This window comes from Amblyraja radiata, chromosome 34, assembly GCF_010909765.2.
Source record: "Amblyraja radiata isolate CabotCenter1 chromosome 34, sAmbRad1.1.pri, whole genome shotgun sequence".
NCBI classification, from domain to species: Eukaryota; Metazoa; Chordata; class Chondrichthyes; order Rajiformes; family Rajidae; genus Amblyraja; species Amblyraja radiata.
The window spans coordinates 7,637,434-7,656,638 of record NC_045989.1 but is presented as its reverse complement, the minus strand read 5'-3'; the positions used below and the strand labels follow the sequence as shown (position 1 = coordinate 7,656,638).

The 19,205-nt window shown below is 47.5% G+C and overlaps 1 protein-coding gene across 12 annotated transcripts in view; it reads left to right on the top strand.

Annotated features, from left to right (window-relative positions):
- The window catches only part of chd2 (chromodomain helicase DNA binding protein 2), a 110,604-nt gene that overhangs the window by 37,783 nt on the left and 53,616 nt on the right, over positions 1-19,205 (top strand). For 10 of the 12 annotated variants that reach the window (XR_004416802.1, XR_004416806.1, XR_004416805.1 and 7 more), the window contains 6 exons: positions 4,628-4,692; positions 4,984-5,142; positions 7,733-7,870; positions 8,719-8,852; positions 11,983-12,208; positions 14,786-14,886. Coding sequence is in view for 7 of the 12 variants with exons in the window: in XM_033050133.1 (XP_032906024.1) it covers positions 4,628-4,692; positions 4,984-5,142; positions 7,733-7,870; positions 8,719-8,852; positions 11,983-12,208; positions 14,786-14,886 (823 nt within the window). In the remaining 5 variants the exon portion in view is untranslated. The remainder of the gene's footprint in view (positions 1-4,627; positions 4,693-4,983; positions 5,143-7,732; positions 7,871-8,718; positions 8,853-11,982; positions 12,209-14,785; positions 14,887-19,205) is intronic. The other 2 variants (XM_033050128.1, XM_033050131.1) reach the window with 1 other exon arrangement.

Sequence of the window (19,205 nt, the reverse complement as noted above, 5' to 3'; positions counted from 1 at the left end):
GGACTGAACTAGCGAGGTGCAGGAAAAATATTCCCAATGTTGGGCGAGTCCAGAACCAGGGGTCACAGTCTTAGAATAAAGGGGAGGCCATTTAAGACTGAGGTGAGAAAAAACTTTTTCACCCAGAGAGTTGTGAATTTGTGGAATTCCCTGCCACAGAGGGCAGTGGAGGCCAAATCACTGGATGGATTTAAGAGAGAGTTAGATAGAGCTCTAGGGGCTAGTGAAATCAAGGGATATGGGGAGAAGGCAGGCACGGGTTATTGATTGGGGACGATCAGCCATGATCACAATGAATGACAGTATTGGCTCGAAGGGCCGAATGGCCTCCTCCTGCATCTATGTTCTATGTTTCTATTACTTGCTCCTCTCATTACTACCCAGAAAATGAAGTTCATTCTTACCCCCATCTCACTCCCAAACCTATTGCATTTTTCTTGCTTTCTTGGCAGACATGAGGTCCTTCCTTATTCGTTAGGAACCAACATTGTTGCACCAAGGGGCGGCACGGTGGCGCAGCTGGTAGAGCTGCTGCCTCACAGTGCCAGAGACCCAGGTTCGGCCCTGAACTCGGGTGCTGTCTGTGTGGAGTTGGCACGCTCCCCCTGTGACTGCATGGGTTTCCTCTGGGTGCTCCGGTTTTCTCCCATATCCCAAAGACGTGTGGGTTTGTAGGTGAATTGGCGTCTGTAATAAGTGTGTAGGGAGTGGATTGGAAAGTAGAGTGACATAGAACTAGTGTGAGTGGGTGATCCATAATCGGCGTGGACTCAGTGGGCCGAAGGGCCTGTTTCAATAATGTACAGTTTGTGCTCTACCTGTGTCTGGCCTCAACAGTGGTGCGTGAAGGGCCATCTACAGCCTGGGGCCTGGCTGATCTGGTTCTCAGTTGTGCCAGCCCAGGATGAGACCACTCGCGTGGCACAGCCCATAGAGCCACTGCCGCACACTTCCGGCAATCATTCCTCCTCCCAGCTGCTCACTCTGTGGAGTTTGCACGTTCTCCCCCCTGTTTCTTGGCTGTCCTCCCATCCCCACATGCCAAGGAGGTTAATTGGCCTCTGTCGGTCGCCGCTGTTGAGAGGGTGGGTGGGAAAATCTGGGGGAGGTTAATGGAAATGCGGAAGGATAAAATGAATGTGGGGGCGAAAAGAATGCTTGATATCCATGTGGACTCAGTAGGCCGAAGAGCCTGTTTCTGTAGAACGTGGAACAATACAGCGCACAAAATCTGCCAAACATGATACCAAAGACCAACACTTACCTAATCTCACATAATCCATATTTCTCCATTCCCCACATAGCCCAGAAGCCCAGAGTAGTGACTTTAAAACAAATAACATGGAATGATTGTAAATGGATAGTTGAAGGTCAGTTTAGTCTCAGTGGGCCCAAGGCTTGGTTATCATGCTGGATAACTATATGCTTCTGTTACTAGGTCTGACCTAGACCAGTTTAGTCTCAGTGGGCCAAGGGCCACTTCCCATGGTATCCAACATCATGACTCTTTTCTGCTGCTGGGCTGACTTAGACCAGCTAACTCAGCACCAGTGGACATCTGATTGCAGGCCCGTGCCGTGTAAGGTACAATCGATACCACAGTGCAGTGCATTCAATGATTACAAGACCAGTCTCCATTAGTAAAGAAAGCTTGCCCCGTTGTTGGAGTGGATGAGAACGGGCCTTGCATTCCTGTAACATCGTTCACACCACGTCGGGTTGTCCTAAAACCCATGACAGCCAATGTTATACTTCTGCATTGTAACCGAGGAGTTAATGCGGTAAACATGAGAGTACGTTTACCCAGGCTGACATCCCACAAAGACCTTGTCATACCAAGTGGACAATGTATATTTGCTAGTGAGGTTTGGGGGATAAACACCAGGAAGGACTCCCGCCGTTACTTTTCCAACACCATGCTGCAGGGGCATGCAGGACCTGGTGCAAAATTTTGTCCATAGGTTAGTGCTTCCAGCGCTGCCTCCGTGTCCCATTGAAGTGACGTGCTGAAATCACTAGAGCGGGATTTGAGCCTACAGATGCCTAAGCTTTGAGCAAAACATAAAGTGCCAGAACAACTCAACAGTCTGAAGAAGGGTCTCGACTCGAAACGTCACCTATTCCTTCTCTCCAGAGATGCTGCCTGTCCCGCTGAGTTACTCCGGCTTCCTGTGTCCATCAGCGAGCCAGGCAGTATCTGTGGAGGGGTAGGACAGGCAGTGTTTCGGGTCGTGACATTTCTCAGCCCCCTCGGTGAATCCTGCTGCCCTCCTGTTCATCCACCGTGATCTGAGCCAGACTCTGAGGAAGGGAAAAGTCACCTGTCCATTCCCTCCACAGATGCTGTCTGACCCGCTGGTGTTCCTCCAGCATTTTGTTTTATTGCTCAAGGCTCCAGCTTCGATAGTTGCAGGTGAAGTGTAAATCCCTGCCGATTCCAACCTTCCTCCTCCCAAACCAATCTCCCATCAACTTTCCCCAAAACCTTCCAGTCAGGAAAGCAGGCAGGATGTTACCACAGTGATACCTGGTGTTATATCGGGACATAGCCTCACCTTATTAACAGAGCATGAGAGGAATAGATCGGGTAATCTCTTGCCCAGACGAGGGGAATCGAGGACCAGAGGACATAGGTTCAAGGTGAAGGGGAAAAGATTTTATAGGATTCTGAGGGGGTAACTTTTTCACACAAAGGGCGGTGGGTGTATGGAACCAGCTGCCAGAGGAGGTAGTTGAGGCTGGGACTTTCCCAACCTTTAGAAGCCTTAGACAGGTACATGGATAGGGCAGGTTTGGAGGGATATGGACCAAACGCAGGCAGGTGGGACTAGTGTAGCAGGGACATGTTGGCCAGTGTGGGCAAGTTGGGCCGAAGGGCCTGTTTCCACACTGTATCACTCTATGACTCTGACTCTATGACTAGGGGCAAGGGAGGGTGAACCAAGAGACGTTATGTTAGTAATACAGTTCTACTCTGAAGCTCGGCTGCACTGTGAAATATATGGGACCACAATAACTTTAATACCTCTCACTGGGAAGGGGCAATTTTTGTTTCAGCAGCTGATGGACTGGTTGATGCTTGCAATCTGTCCGCCCTTTCTGTGTAGTGCCTTCTTGCGACTCTCAGCATCTTCTGAAGCACTTCCTTCACGCCAGGCTACATTTGAACTGCAGCGGCTGACATGCAGGTTACAGTCCTGCACCAATGTGGTTCTTTCTCGGTCTCCCCTTCAGCGAGGTAGCCGATCGAATTCTTAATTAATTTTCGGAGAGCGCAGCCCGATCTGCCCCGGACCGCTGGGTGAAACGTTTGTTTCCAATCGAGGGGCAGTTGGTGCCTGTTGGCAAAGTTCATTTTAAGAAAATCGATTGACTTGTGAGTCAGACTGCGTTTGAAAAATTGGCCTGGTTGGAAGTTTTTTTTTGCAGGAGTTTGAAGCAGGAGGATTGCACAGAATTAGCACTGGCTAAATTTTAACTTGATGATTAAATAACGTCTCAGCAGTTATTCTAAGGAAAGGTGATTGGCCAGGAATAGATGTGCATTCAGTCTGGCTGCGTCTTGGTGGGTGGGTTTATATGGATCGTACTGTTTTCCCCTTCTTCGCGATCTGACTTTCTTATTTGTATTAAGCCTTCCTCTTCGCTCGCCATCCCACTCATTCCCAATCCCGCGTCAGTGGGTGAATCCCACGATCTGTGTCACTCAGGGAATGCCAGGACTACAGTCAGTGTCCTAGATGTCGGCAGGGTGCGCGGAAAGACCACCAGGGAGGGGCTGTCCAGGAAAAGGGAGGCAATCCTTAACACACACAACATAGAGCAGTACAGCATACAAACAGGCCCTTCGGCCCACAATGGTTAATTTAGTTTTAGTTTGGAGATACAGAGCAGAAACAGGCCTTTTGGCCCATCGAGTCCGCGCCGACCAGTGATCCCCGCACATTAACACTATCCTACACACGCGAGGGACAATTTACGATTTTACCAAGCCAATTAGCCCATAAACCTGCCCGCCTTTGGAGTGTGGGAGAAACCTGGAGCTCCTGGGGAAAACCCACGCAGGTCACGGGGAAGAACGTACAAACTCCGTACAGGCAGCGCCCATAGTCAGGATCGGACCCGGGTCTCTGGCGGCAACTCTTGTCTGTGCCGAACATGATGCCAAGATCATCTCTTATCCACCTGCGCATAATCCATATCCCTCCATTCCCTTTTTAACCGCATGCCTATCCAGTATTGCACCTGCTTCAACCACCAACGCTGGCAGTGCGTTCCCGACACTCGCCACCCGCTGTGTAAAAAATGCTTCCCCGTTTATGTCATTTTAAATTTAGGCCCCTCTCACCTTAAAGCTATGGCCCTTGATGGAGCAGAAGGCAAAGAGACAGGGAAGGGGGCAAAGGAGTCCTCTCAACACCTGTCTTTGTCACTAGCCTTGTGTGGGGCAGGGAGTGGTGTGTTACAAACGCTGCTGGCATGTCGCGGAGTTGCGTGGAGTGTGGAGTTTACGTATATGAATGAGTTGGGTGGGGGGCTGGGTCTTGGGGCATTGACCATCTCTGTAAGGGGGGGTGGTGGGGGGAGTCGCAGTGCAACGTTCACAAAATGTTTTCTTTTTAAACAGCAGGAGAGCAGTGAAAATTCTGAGAATGAAACTCCGCGGCGACGAGGAAGGAGGAGAGCCACAAAGTGAGTGCAGACGGTTCATGATTCAACACCGTGCACAAATCTTAGTACTTTCCTTCCATCCATGTGAAACGTTTGTGTTCCCAGCGCTGGGGAGGTGATGTTTACCGTCCACGCAGCGTGGATGTGTATTACGTGTTCCCAGGGCAGCACGGGCAGAATCTGATGGTTTAGTTTAGAGATACGCGCGCGGAATCAGACCCTTCGGCGTGGATTCGGTGAGCCGAGGGGCCTGTTTCAGCGCCGTGTCTCTAAATTAAACTAAACAAACACCGTGTTTCGTTTGTGTTGCAGTTGGAAAAATGCCAAATCGGAGATTGAGGAGGATGAGGATGAGGAGCTGGAGGAGGACGGTGATGAGGAGGAGGAGGAGGAGGATGATGATGATGAGGCCGGCAGTGCAGACAGCGAGCCCGTGAGGAGCGTGCGGGCACGGCGCCCAGTCACCAGAAGGTGAGGGGTTGGGGCGACTGGGAGGCGGTCACTGTGGGGCCTCTCCTTGTTCTGAGAGCGTTAATACCTCACTGCAACCTAAAGCTCTCGCGATCACGACACCAGTCCTGACATCATTTCACAGGTGTGTGGTGGAGAGCGTCCTCACATCGTGTATCACAGCGTGGTACGGCAACTGCTCTACTGCTGACAGGAGGGCGTTGCAGAGGGTGGTCAAATCTGCCCCCAAAAAATCACAAATAACTGCCTCCCTGCCATTGAGGACATTTACATCAGCAGGTGCAAGACCAGAGCCTCAAACATCACGAAGGACCCCACCCACCCGGCCAATGGACTCTTTGCCCCCCCTCCCCTCAGGGAGAAGGCTGCGCAGCATAAAGGCCAGGACAACAAGGCTGAAAGCCAGCTTCTTCCCCGAGGCCGTGAGACTTTTAAACTCCCTACCTCACTGTCTGAACCCTCTCTACCTCAGTGAGCTGTCTGCCGTTACTGCTGCTGCTATAGACATTATTATGCTGCTGTCTTTTGACCATGCTGCTTTTTTACTTTTTACTATTTATTTATAGGCTCATTATTATTAGATTTTATTGTGGAAGGTTTTTATACAAGTTAGAATTTATTGATGTCTTTACTGCACTTTATGGATGTCTTACTGCCCTATGACGCTGCTCGGACCTGAGTACAAATTTTCGTTCATGATCCATGTGGAAGCATGTTTTTATCGAATGGCAATAAATAAAATAATACTAATAATAAAATCACCTGCTTCGTGAAAAGCCACAGCTTAGTTCACTCAAACCACCTCCTCCCCTCCACTGCGCCGTTCAATCATGGATGATCTATCTCTCCCTCTTAACCCCATTCTTCTGCCTCCTCCACGTAACCCCTGACCCAGTACTAATCAAGAATTTATCTATCTCTGCCTTAAAAATATCCATTGACTTGTCCTCCGCAATGAATTCCACAGATTCACCACCCCCTGTAACTTCCCCTGCAAACACAGGAGGGGCAACACCTTTCCTTATACCTCCCCTCTCGCTTCCATCCAGGGACCTCAGCAGTCCTTCCATTGAGACAGCGGTTCTCAGGCACCATATATAACCTCATCTACAGCATCTGGTGTTCCCGATGTGTACATCAGCGAGATTAAACGTAGACTAGGTGACCATTTTACCAAACACTTGCGCTTGGTCCGCCAAGGCCTACTGGATCTCCCGGTTGCTAACCATTTTAACTCCCCTTCCCATTCCCATACTGACCTTTCTGTCCAGGGCCTCCTCCATTGCCAGTCACAAATTGGAGGATCAGCACCTCAACAGTATGAACATTGAATTCTACAGTTTTAGGTAACTACCCATCAACAATCCTTTCCCCTGCCCTACCCACTTCCGGCTATATTTCTTCCTCCGGCTCCTCTGCTTTCCCTGCTTTCCGTATCTTACAGCTTTCTGTCTTCTTCCCATCCCTGGCCTTTGTCCAACCATCTGACTATCAAAACCTCCCATGTCCGTATCCACCTATACCCTGGCAGGCCTTGTTCTGCCACCACCTCTCACAGCTTTCTACCCCCTATTACAACCTGTCTGAAAAGGGTCTCGACCCGAAACATTGCCTAGCCAGAGAAACTGCCTGACAAGTACATCAGCACTTTTGTTTTTTTCCCCCATGAAAACCTAAGGTTGCTTTTGCTGAATTGGCACTTTTTTGTCCAGTTGAAAGCCAGAAATGGTTGTAATTTAAATTAAAATGTTTCTGTGCATCAAGTCTGGAATTCTGTTTAAACATTGAGGCCATGAGAACGTTCACTGTAATGGAAATTAGGCCCCGCGTGCATGAGGTACAGGGTGCCGTGCTCCCATCTTTGTTTCTCTCCATTGTTATCTCTCCACTACCTCCCAGCATCGGTCTCCTCATATCCTCCCATCCTTCACCTTCCTATGTGGAGAAAAAGCCTGTCTCCTTCTTTGAAGTAATCACAAAAGTAACTGTAATAGCTGCAGTATCGTACCTCCAGAGATGGGTGGGGGGGGGGGGGGCACGGTGGCTTAGCAGTAGAATTGATGCCTTACAGCGCCAGAGACCTGGGTTTGATCCCGACTACAGGTGCTGTCTGCACGTGTGGTTTTTCTCCGAGATCTTTGGTTTCCTCCCGCACTCCAAAGACATACATGTTTGTAGGTTAATTCGCTCGTTATAACTGTAAATTATCCCCAGTGTGTGTAGGATAGTGTTAATGTGCGGGGATCGCTGGTCGGTGCAGATTCGGTGGGCTGAAGGATCACCGCGTTGTATCTCTAAACTAAACTAAACTAAGATCAAATACCCTAATGCATCTAATGAAGGGTCCCGAATTGAAATATCAACTATCCATGCTCTCCAGAGATGCAGCCTGACCTGCTGGAGTTACTCCAGCACTTAGTGTCTTTTTTAACCCTAATGCTTCCATACGTTTGTGTCAGCTGGGGTCCTTGCAGAGGGCAAGGCTGGATATAATTGACCCCCAGGAGCTTGGTGTACTGTTAAGCTGCATCAGTGGACTTGAACTCCCTGCTTTGATATCCAATTGATCTCATGCTTGTCATTGTTTCAGACCCATGGCCAAGACCCGGGGGAAAAGGCAGGCGGCACGGCGGGGAAAGAAGAGGAGGAGGGATTCGTCCGACGAGGATGACGATGATGATGACACTCCCAAGCGACAGACACGCAAGTGTGTGATCAAAAACGTGAGGTTAGTGGAGTCTTCACTTGATCTGGCACACCTCCTCTTTCTGCTGAGTCTTGCACCTCGCTGGAGTTGGATGCAGTCAGCTTTTCCGGACTAGATGTATCGAGAGTAGGTCTTCTGCTCCGTTACAGTAGGAATTGAAATCAAGAACGGAAATTCTAAAATTGCCAACGAAGAACCAGTGTGTGTCAGAAAGTGCAACATCGATGCAGGGTACGAGCTAGGCAGCAGAGCTTTGACCATCTCAACTAAAGAGAATTGAAACGACTTTAGTCTCACGGTCATTCATCAGAACTGGGCAAAGTGACAGAGATAAGCTGGGAGACATGGTGATGGTGAGGGGGGTGGGGAATGCAGGCAAAGCCAAAGCAAGCCTTACGCTAGGGTGGAAAATTGGAGAGATGTTAAAAGATGTGGTTCATACAGCACAAAGCCTGGCTGTCCACCAATGGTGTGAAGTGGAGACCACATTTTCTTGCTAACAGTCCAGCAGAGTATTGCTGTACGCAAGCACATCCCCGATTAGCGAGTACACAGAAATAGTCCACTGAAGCCCCCATGTTTTGGCACCATTTTCAAAGTCCAGTCCACGTTCCAGGCAAGCCCCAGACTAGTACGGGACTCCAGCCATTGCCTTCCTTGGACATCTGGACCGACTAGTGAACCGGCGTCCCACTCCTCGCCCGTCCGCTCCGCACGCTGGCTGACGCCGTGATTCTCACCGCTGCATCACTGAGCACGTTTCTCCGGCCCTCGCAGTGAGGATGGCGGGCCGTGATTGGATTTTTGCTACGGGTTCGTTTTTGCAGCTCCAGGGCAGCTGTGTAATGCCACTGCCGTTGTGTTTGCAGTTATAAAGAAGATGATGATTTTGAGACTGATTCAGATGATCTCATCGAAGTTACAGGAGAGCCGGCCCTGGAGGAGAACGACGACAGTGAAACCATCGAGAAAGTGATTGACTCCCGCCGTGGGAAAAAAGGAGGTGAGATGAATGGCCAATTTAGTTCAGTTTATTGTCACGTGTGCCGAGGTACAGTGAAAAGCTTTTGTTGCAATAGACAATAGGTGCAGGAGTAGGCCATCAGGCCCTTCGAGCCAGCACCGCCATTCAATGTGATCATGGCTGATCATCCCCAATCAGTACCCCGTTCCTGCCTTCACCCCATATCCCCTGACTCCGCTATCTTTAAGAGTCCTATCTAGCTCTCTCTTGAAAGTATCCAGTCAAAATAAATGGTACCAGGATCTGGCAACATAAACAACAACAAAAACAGACTTGGTTGGTAGTCCCCTTTCTGCGGAGTTTAATGTTATAATAGAGCGATTGTTTCTCCTTTCTTTTTCCTTCTTTTCTAGGGTCTACTTTCTTTCTTTCTTTACTTCCTTCTCTAACTTCTTTTCTAAGGGGCTTTTTTTTTCCTCAACACTCTCTTGCACCTTCACGACTCTTGCGCACTTTCCTTACTTTCTTTACTTCTATCTTTTTCTTAAAGCTTAAAAAATGAAGCGGTACAAAAAAAAAAATGTATTAAGACATATGTGTTGTGTATTATTGTAACTTACCGTACTTCTAATAAAAATATAAAAAATAAAAAAAAAGAAAGTATCCAGTCAGTCAGTCAGTCAATCAAGTAACCAGTCAGTGGAAAGACTATCATTGATCACAAGCGAGCTATTTACAAGTATACATACATGATGAGGGAATAATGTTAAAGTTAAAGCCAGCAAAGTCCGGTCAAAGATAAGCCGAGGGTCACCAAAGAGGTAGATAGTAGTGCTCTCCCCTCCCCTCCCCCTTCTTATCTGGTAATCCCCCCTTCCTTGAACAAAGCACAAAGTGCTGGAGGTGCTTGCGTCAGGCGGCATCTGTGGAGAGAATGGACGGGCAACATTTTGGATTGGGACCTTTCTTCATACTCAAGCCACTTTTCCTTGTTCCCCTCATCCCCCGTTCCCACCCCCCCCTACCTAGTTTTATCTCTGCCTTGACCCCCATGCAAAGCTTGGAAGGATAGATTCTGAAGAAGCCCTGAGTCAACAACCAGAGGACATAGGCTTAAGGTGAGGGGGGGAAAGATTAAATAGGAACCTGAGGAGTAACTTTTTTTACGCAATGGGGGCTGGGTGTATGGAACGAGCTGCTGGATGAGATAGTTGAGGCAGGTAGTATCGCAATGTTTAGGAAACATGTAGACAGGTACATGGATAAGATAGGGTTAGAGGGAGGTAGACAAAAATGCTGGAGAAACTCAGCAGGTGCAGCAGCATCTATGGAGCGAAGGAAATAGGCAACGTTTCGGGCCGAAACCCTTCTTCAGGGTTAGAGGGATATGTGCCAAACACAGGCAGGTGGGACTAGTGTAAATGGGACATGTTGGTCGGTGTGGGCAGGTTAGGCCGAAAAGGCCTGTGTCTACGCTGTAAGACTTTGTGACTGCTTGCTGTGGCATGAAAGTGGAACGTGGGATAAAGGCATGCATCTCACAGTGGCGTGTAAATTAAAAGCTGAGATCCATAATGTTTTGGATATTAAAGGAATCAAGGGAATTGGATTAAAAACAGGAAATAGTTGGGTCATTCGGCATTTCTAGTGTGAGAGTGGTTAGGGTTTTAGATTTAAGAAAGAACTGCAGATGCTGGAAAAAGCGAAAGTAGACAAAAATGCTGGAGAAACTCAGCGGGTGAGGCAGCATCTATGGAGCGAAGGAAATAGGTGACGTTTCGGATCGAGACGTTTTAGGTTGGTGACCTTCATCAGAACCAGAGGGATTTAGAGGTGAGACAGTCATGTTGATGAGGCCTCAGGCCCACTGTGCCCCTTACTGAATGGTGGAGCAGAGTCAAGGAGCCTTCAGACGTCTTCCCACTATCAGTACCCGAGGCCTTCACCGTCCCCGATCCCTCATCCCGCCTCACTCATCACCCTCACGGTGCTGTAACATATACAGACACTGCTTATGCACAAGCCAGCTGTTGACAGACTTTGACAAAATTTGGTTGCTTCTTTGAGCTTGGCGTCACTTTCTGGAGCCCAGTGGTCGGACTTGAGCCCATTGTCAGCTGACTATCTGTGTTGAGGGCGACATTGCGAGATTATTCCGATCGAACTCGCAGATAGACCGCGTGGGTTTTCTCCAGGTTCTCCAGTTTCCTCTCGCACTCCAAAGACGTACAGTTTGTAGGTTAGTTGGCTTTGGTGAAATTGCAAATTGTCCCGAGTGTGTGTGGGATGGTGCTAGTGTATGGGGTGAACTGGTTGGTGCGGACCCGGTGGGCCAAAGGGCCTGTTTCCGCGCTGTATCTCTAAAGTCTAAACTCCATGGATGTTTTATCAGATTAAGCTCTTAACTCTAAACTTTAAGGCAAAGATAGACAAATTCTTGATAAGAGCGGGTGTCAGTTATGGGGAGAATACAGAAAAATGGGATTAGGAGGCAGAGATCAGCCATGATTGAATGGTGGTGGACTTGATGGGCCCAATGGCCTAATTCTACTCCTATAACGTGAACTCCCAATAGCTACCTCGACACAGATAGTCAGCTCAAGTCAGGCACCATGACTCTAATAAAACACTTCATAACTGAACACCTCTGCTCAGTCCGCATAAACCTACCTGATCTCCCGGTTGTTCAACAATTTAACTCCCGTTCCCACACTGACCTTTCTGTCCTGGGCCTCCTCCATTGTCAGTGAGGCCCAGCGCAATAGGAGGAACATCACCTCATATTTCGCTTGGGTAGTTTACACCCCAGCGGTATGAACATTGACTTCTCTAACCTAAAGTAACCCTTGCTTGCCCTCTCTCTCCATCCCCTCCCCCTTCCCAGTTTTCCGACCTAGTCTTACTGTCTCCGACTACATTCTATCTCTGTCCTGCCCCCTCCCCTGACATCAGTCTGAGGGAGGGTCTCGACCCGAAACGCCACCCATTCCTTCTCTCCAGAGATGCTGCCTGTCCCGCTGAGTTACTCCAGCATTTTGCGTCTGTCTTCGATTTAAACCAGCCTATATAGTTCTTTCCCACTTCATAACGGAGCTCGCACTGTGGCAGCTTCCCGGTGGATCTGGTGGTTTGGAATTGGTCTAATACATTTATTTCTCCCCATTGGCAGCCATCGGTGCCCGAACCACGGTGTATGCGGTGGAGGCAGATGGAAATCCAGGAGCGGACTTTGATCCGGAGAAAGATGAGTCGGAGGTGCAATACCTGATCAAGTGGAAGGGCTGGTCCTACATCCACAACACGTGGGAGAGCGAGGAGTCGCTGAAGCAACAGAAAGTGAAGGGGCTGAAGAAGCTGGAGAACTTCATCAAGAAGGAGGAGGATATAAACCAGTGGTAATGGGTGGCTCTCTATGAATGAATGCGTTTATTGGCCAAGTATTCCCATACAAGGAATTCGCCTTGGTGCTCCGCCCGCACGTGACAACATGACATACATTGACAGTTAGGAATGACACATAAAACATTACTAATTAAACATTATCGATTAAACATGTGAATTAAATAGAATACCAGAGCAAAAGGGGGGCTACAGATTTTTGGTTATTGAGTGGAGCTACTACTCGTGGAAAAAAGGCTGTTTTTATGTCTGGCTGTGGTGGCTTTGACCGTCCGGAGTCGCCTTCCAGAGGGAAGTGATTCAAAGAGTTTGTAGCCAGGGTGTGGCCAGATTCTTCTGAATCTTATTAGTTTCATTTATTGCCACGTGTGCAGGGAAACGATTTTGTTGCATGCTGACCAGTCAGCGGAAAGACGGCACGTGATTACAGTCGAGCCATTCACAGTGCACTGACACAGTATAAAAGTGTAGTGCAAGGTAAATTCTGATTACAGATAGTCCGAGGGTCTCCACGGAGGTAGGTAGTAGCTCAGGACTGCTCTCTAGTTGTCGCTAGAATGGTTCAGTTGTCTGATAACAGCTGGGAAGAAATTGTCCCAGAATCTGAAGGTGTGCGTTTTCACACTTCTGTACCTCATGCCTGATGGGAGAGGGAAGGAGTGGGAATAACCGGTGTGAGACTGGTGCTTGATTATGTTGCTGGCCTTGCCGAGGCAGCGTGAGGTGTAAATGGAGTCAATAGAAGGGAGGTTGGTTTGTCACAGAGTGATATCATGTGGAAACAGGGCCAACTTGACCACACCGGCCAACATGTCCCAGCTACACTCGTCCCACCTGTCCATGTTTGGCCCATATCCATCCAAACCTGTCCTATCCATGTACCCATCTGACTTTCTTAAACATTGGGATAGTCCCTGTCTCATCGACCATACACCCACCGCCCTTTGTGTGATGCTTTAGGTGCCTTCCTTATCAGTGTCCATCCCCAATTTAGTGGTCTTTCTGGTGAAACGTTTGGCTGGAAGATCTTCCTTTGACAATTGTGTTTAAGAAGGAACTGCAGATGCTGGAAAATCGAAGGTAGACAAAAGTGCTGGAGAAACTCAGCGGGTGCAGCAGCATCTATGGAGCGAAGGAAATAGGCAACGTTTCGGGCCGATTGTCTACCTTCCTTTGACAACTGGGTTTCGGCCCGAAACGTCGCCTATTTCCTTCGCTCCATAGATGCTGCTGCACCCGCTGAGTTTCCCCAGCAATTTTGTGTACCTTCCTTTGACAACTGTTTAGTTTAAGAGCAAGTAACACCCTTTCATCAGATTAAAGGCACATGTGCTGGTAGGATCTTATATTTAGTGTTTTCCAAATTGGCATCGGAAGGTTGAATTGGCTTCTGTTGACCAGCCGATGAAATGCAAAGAACATCAAAGGTTTGGAGTATGTGTAAGCAGGAACATGCAGATGCTGGTTTACACCGAAGATAGACACAACATGCTGGAGTAACTAAACTCAGCGGGTCAGGCAGCATCTCTGGAGAAAAGGAACCCGTGACGCTTTGAGTCGAGACCCTTCTTCAGATTCAGAGTCAGGGAGGGGGACAATAAAGGCATGGGAAGGTGCATCGATGACTTAGGAAAGGTGGAGGCCACAATGGTCCATTGCTGGCTGGGGACGAGGTGTTAACCAAGGAATACAAACAGTGCAATTATCATGAGGACTAGAATGGCAGAGGGACGGAGAGAGAGAGGGAAAGCAATGGTTACTTGAATTTAGAGAAATCAATGTTCATACCGCTGGGTAGTAAGCTGCCCAAGCGAAATATGACATGCTGTTCCTCCAATTTGTGTGTGGCCTTTTATGGAGTACCTTTGGAGTGATTTTGCTGCCATTTTACCAGTAATTGTACCACAAAGTTGCTTCTCAATCGCCGGTGGCGCAGTGTTAGAGTTGCTGCCTTACAGCGCCGGAGACCCGGGTTCGATCCCGACAACGTGTGCTTGTCTGTACGGGGTTTGTACCTTCTCCCCGTGACCCGCGCGGGTTTTCTCCCAGATCTATGGTTTCCTTCCACACTCCAAAGACATCCAAGTTGTAGCTTCATTGGCTTGGTATAAATGTAAAATTGTCCTTACGTACTTACTGCCTATTATACCTCTTGGCATATAGGGCAGCAACGAAGGTCCTCCACTCCTGTCTGTTCTGGGCTAAGTCCATCACACCCAGCAGTGTTGATTCCTTCAGTTGCTGTTTCCGTAACATATTTGTTTTACGAGACAGGGTTGTTAGCCATGTGCTCAACCTCCAACCTGGAAAACCAGTGGATCGCTCTTCGTTTCGCCTCTACCCTTTGACCTGTCCAGCATGGGAGACCCTAACAGGAGACGAATCTCCCGCTGGCATAGCTCTAGGGGTCACTGAGACACACAAGCTCCCCGACCACGACAAGGTTGCAATCCAAGTGTGTGTTAGATTGTGTTAATGTGCGGGGATCGCTGGTCGTTGCGGATTCAGTGGGCCGAAGGGCCTGTTTCTACGCTGTATCTCTAAACTAAAACTAATTATTCCCGCCCAAACAGGTTGTCCAAAGCATCCCCAGAAGACGTTGAGTACTACAACTGTCAGCAGGAGATGACTCACGAACTCAATAAGCAATACCGGATCGTGGAGAGAGTAATCGGTAAGAATAGGCCGACCGTTTTTCATCCTGCAGAGTAAAAGTTAATGGTCTAAAAAAATGATTGTTTGTGTGACTTGTAGAGAAAGGTCAGCTGAATAATGTGTTTCTAACTGATGCTGAGCAAAATATTCCGCATAATCTGAACCATAACACGAAGAGGATCTTCAACTTTACAATGCAAGATTACCTAGCTCTGTAGAAATATCTTCATTGAGTGTAAGTGTAGGGAAGTCACGATGCAGCTTTGGTTAGGCAGCATTACAGTCCTAATCGCCCCATTACAGAAAAGATGTGTGCAGATACGGTTTACCACAATATGTGCACAAAATACTGGAGTAACTCAGTGGGTCAGGCGGAATCTTTGGAGAAAAGGAATAGGTGACATTTCAGATCGAGACCTTTCTTCAGACTGAGAGTCAGGGGAGGGGGAAACGAGAGATATGGAAGGTACATAGAACAAATGAATGAAAGATATGCCAAAAGCAATGATGATCAAGGAAAGAAAGAGCCCACAATGGTTCATTGTGTCAAGGAAAGAAAGAGCCCACAATGGTTCATTGTGTCTATCTTTGGTTTAAACCAACATCTGCAGTTCCTTCCTACGCAGGTTTACAATAATGCTGCCTGGATCAGAGGGTATTAGATATAGCTATAGGAGAGGTTGGACTGACTTAAGATTGTTTTCTCTAGAATGCTGGAGGTTGAGAGGAGACATGATAGAATTATGTGTGATTATTAGAAGCACATATAGGATAGACAGCCAGAAGCTTTATTTTCAACTGTCGAGGACTAGAGGGCATAGCTTTAAGGTGAGAGGGCCAAAGTTAAAAGGAGATGCACGGGGCAATGTTTTTAATACAGAGAGTGGTGGGTACATGGAAAGCTGTGACATGGATGGTGGTGGAGGTAGATGCGATAGGGGCATTTAAGATGCTTTCCGATAGGCATGTATGTATGCAGGAAAGGAGGAATATGGGTCATGTGCAGGTGGAGATGGTTAGTTTATCTCGGCATCATGTTCGGCACAGACATGATGGGCTGAAGGGCCTGTCCCTGTGCTGTGCTGTTCGATGTTCTAATGCTGGCTCACAGTCAGGACCTGCACGGCCTAGATTATTTCTCTGTTCGTTGAGACCGCTTTAAAAACGATTACAAAGACGGGAAAGGAATGGAGTGTTATGGTCTGAGTGCAGGTAGATGGGACTAGGTGAGAGTAAGTGTTCGGCACGGACTAGAAGGGCCGAGATGGCCTGTTTCCATGCTGTAATTGTTATATGGTTATATGTTATATGGTTATAAAGATGTGAAGCTTCTTTGTGATGTTATAGATGAAGGGAGGTTCTCACTATCATGGCGACGTATGATGAAAGAATGGGTCGACTGGGCTTGTATTCACTGGAATTTAGAAGGATGAGAGGGATTCTTATTATAGAGATAAAATTCTTAAAGGATTGGACAGGCTAGATGCAGGGAAAATGTTCCCGATGTTGGGGAAGTCCAGAACTAGGGTAGTCACAGTTTAAGAATAAGGGTAGGCCATTTAGGACTGAGATGAATTTTGTGTTATGAATCTGTGGAATTCTCTGTCACAGAAGGCAGTGGAGGCCAATTCACTGGATGTTTTCAAGAGAGAGTTAGATTTAGCTCTTAGGGTTAAGGGAATCATTGGATATGGGGAAAAAGCAGGAACGGGGTACTGATTTTAGATGATCATATTGGATGGCGGCACTGGCTCGAAGGGCCGAATGGCCTACTCCTGCACCTATTTTTCTATGTTTCTATGGCTTTGTTGAGTTGAATTCAGCTGGTTGATATCTCCTCCCCCTCTCCCTCTCTCTCAATCTCTCCCTCTCCACATTCCCTTCACTTTCTCCCTCTCTCTCTGTCTCTCTTTCTTTCCCTCTCTCCTCTGTCTCTCTCCCTCTCTCTGTCTCTCTCTCTCCCTCTCTCTGTCTTTCTCTCTCCCTCTCTCCTCTCACTGTCTCTCTTTCTCACTCCCTCTCCTTCTCCTTCCCTCTCTCCTCTCACTGTCAATCTCTCTCCCTCTCTCTCTTTCTCTGTCTGTCTCTGTCTCTCTTTCTCTCCACCACTTCTCATGCGAGGTTAGCAGAAATGATCAATTTGGTCCGTAGCTACAAATGCTAAGCCTCCTCGATACAAACACCATCTGGTCCCCAGTTTGTTTTTGCAGACTAATCCATGCCAAACCATGCGTTTCCAAACCTGTCGTGTTTTACAACCTCACCCTGCGCCTCCCAGCCCTATGGGAGAGACTGAGAATAAATTCCAGGCCAACATTCCAAGTGTTGCAGCCAGATGGATATTTATGGTTTCTATTACATAATAGTGAAAGAAACTTAAACATTACCAATCAATAGATTATTTCTAGCATAGGTTGTAAATCTAAACGGTTAGTTTAGTTTAGAGATACAGCTTGGAAGCAGGACCTTTGTCCCACCAAGTCCACGCCGACCAGCGATCCCCGTCACTAGCACACTCTACGCACATGGGTCAATTTACAATTTTTTCCTGAAGCCAATTAACCTACAAACCTGCACATTTTTGGAGTGTGGAAGGAAACCGGAGCACCCGGAGAAAACCCACGTGGTCACAGGGAGAACGTGCAAACCCCGTACAGATCGGACCCAGGTCTCTGGCGCTATGAGGCAGCAACTCTACCGCTGCGCCACTGTCCCGCAAAAAATCAAAACGTGGGAAACACTCAGGAGGCCAGGCAGCATCTGCGGGGGGGAGGAACTACGTCAATGTTTCAGGTCATGAACCCTTTGTCAACCCCGGAAAGGAAAACAAGCAGGAAACGCAGAGGAATGGCTGTGGTCAGGCACAGGCCACCGTTGTCAAGGAAACAATAACTGCGAGCGAGAGACTCAAAAGGGAAAAAAAAGAATCAAACACTCTTATCTGCGGAGAAAGTGGGATCTAAAGAAAGGAGTGGCTATCTAAAAAGTTGTTATGTTCAAGAGTGCTTCAGCATATCCAGCGAATATGAAGTGTCGTATCTCAAACATGCATTGTAGGAGGTCAAAGCTCAGAATGGGACTGGGGTAGAGAATTAAAGTGACATTGTACGGACTGAATGGGAGTAATAACTAAAACTTTATCGTTTCGTTAACAAACTGTTAATTTGCAGAGAAGCCTGTTGTGTCAAACTTGGCTGTTGTGTTTCCACATTGAATCCAGTCATTAATTTTGAAGTGTAAAATACTGGGTGAGGCATGAAAGGATTGCATGAGAGGAATAGATTGGGTAATCGCACCGAATCTCTTGCCCAGAGTAGGGGAATAAAGTAAGGGAAAGAGTTGCAAATGGCGCATTATAAATGCAAGTTGTCTCGTTTGCTTATCTTACGTATACCCAGCAAATTCAATTCACAATTAACACTGGAGTTTAGGGTGAGATTATGGAATTTTGCTCTGTATTAAAAATGAGTCCATCTGGCAATAAAATGCCCTAATGTCCAATAAGCACAAAGCACTTTACACAGTGCCAGCTCCTACCAGGAATGGTGATGCTCTGCTGATGAGCAGAGTTCAATTCCGTAAAGATAGAGATCTTTTTTTATTTGGACCTCGCTCTCCAGGTTCCCATGTTGTCTTCATCCTACATTGATCATTGATCGAGCAAAGGATTGCAGAACAGTTATTCCAGGTCAAGACACTAACGTGCTGCTATATATAACCTATAATGGGTCAGGTAGCATGTCTGGAGAACATGGACAGGTGGCATTTCAGGTCGGGACCCTTCTTCATATAAAGATGATTCCTGACCCGAAACGCCACCCGCATGTTCTCCAGACACGCTGCCTGACTCGCTGAATTACTCCAGCACTCTGTGTCTTGTTTTGCATACTAGCATCTGCTGCCCCTTGTATACCAGCACCTGCAGTTTCTTGTATCTACAATTTTTCTAAGTCATTGCGTGTTTCATTCTGCCATTAATTAATTATGTAGCTTTAAACTACATAGACTATTATTGCACTAATATTTACGAAGGAACTGCAGATGCTGGAAAATCGAAGGTGGACAAAAGTGCTGGAGAAACTCAGCGGGTGCAGCACTAATTGCACTAATATTGTCTGTTTCTTGTGTGTATGTTTCTTGCGTGTATGTATGTGTGCGTGCATGTGTGTGTACACATACAATTACACACACACACACACACACATATATTTTCTCATTTATTATATTGTTCACAGTGTACTGTTTGCATATTCTGTTGAGCTGCTGCAAGTAAGAATGTCATAGTTCTGTCTGGGACACATGACAATAAAACACACTTGACTCTAAATGATAAAAAAA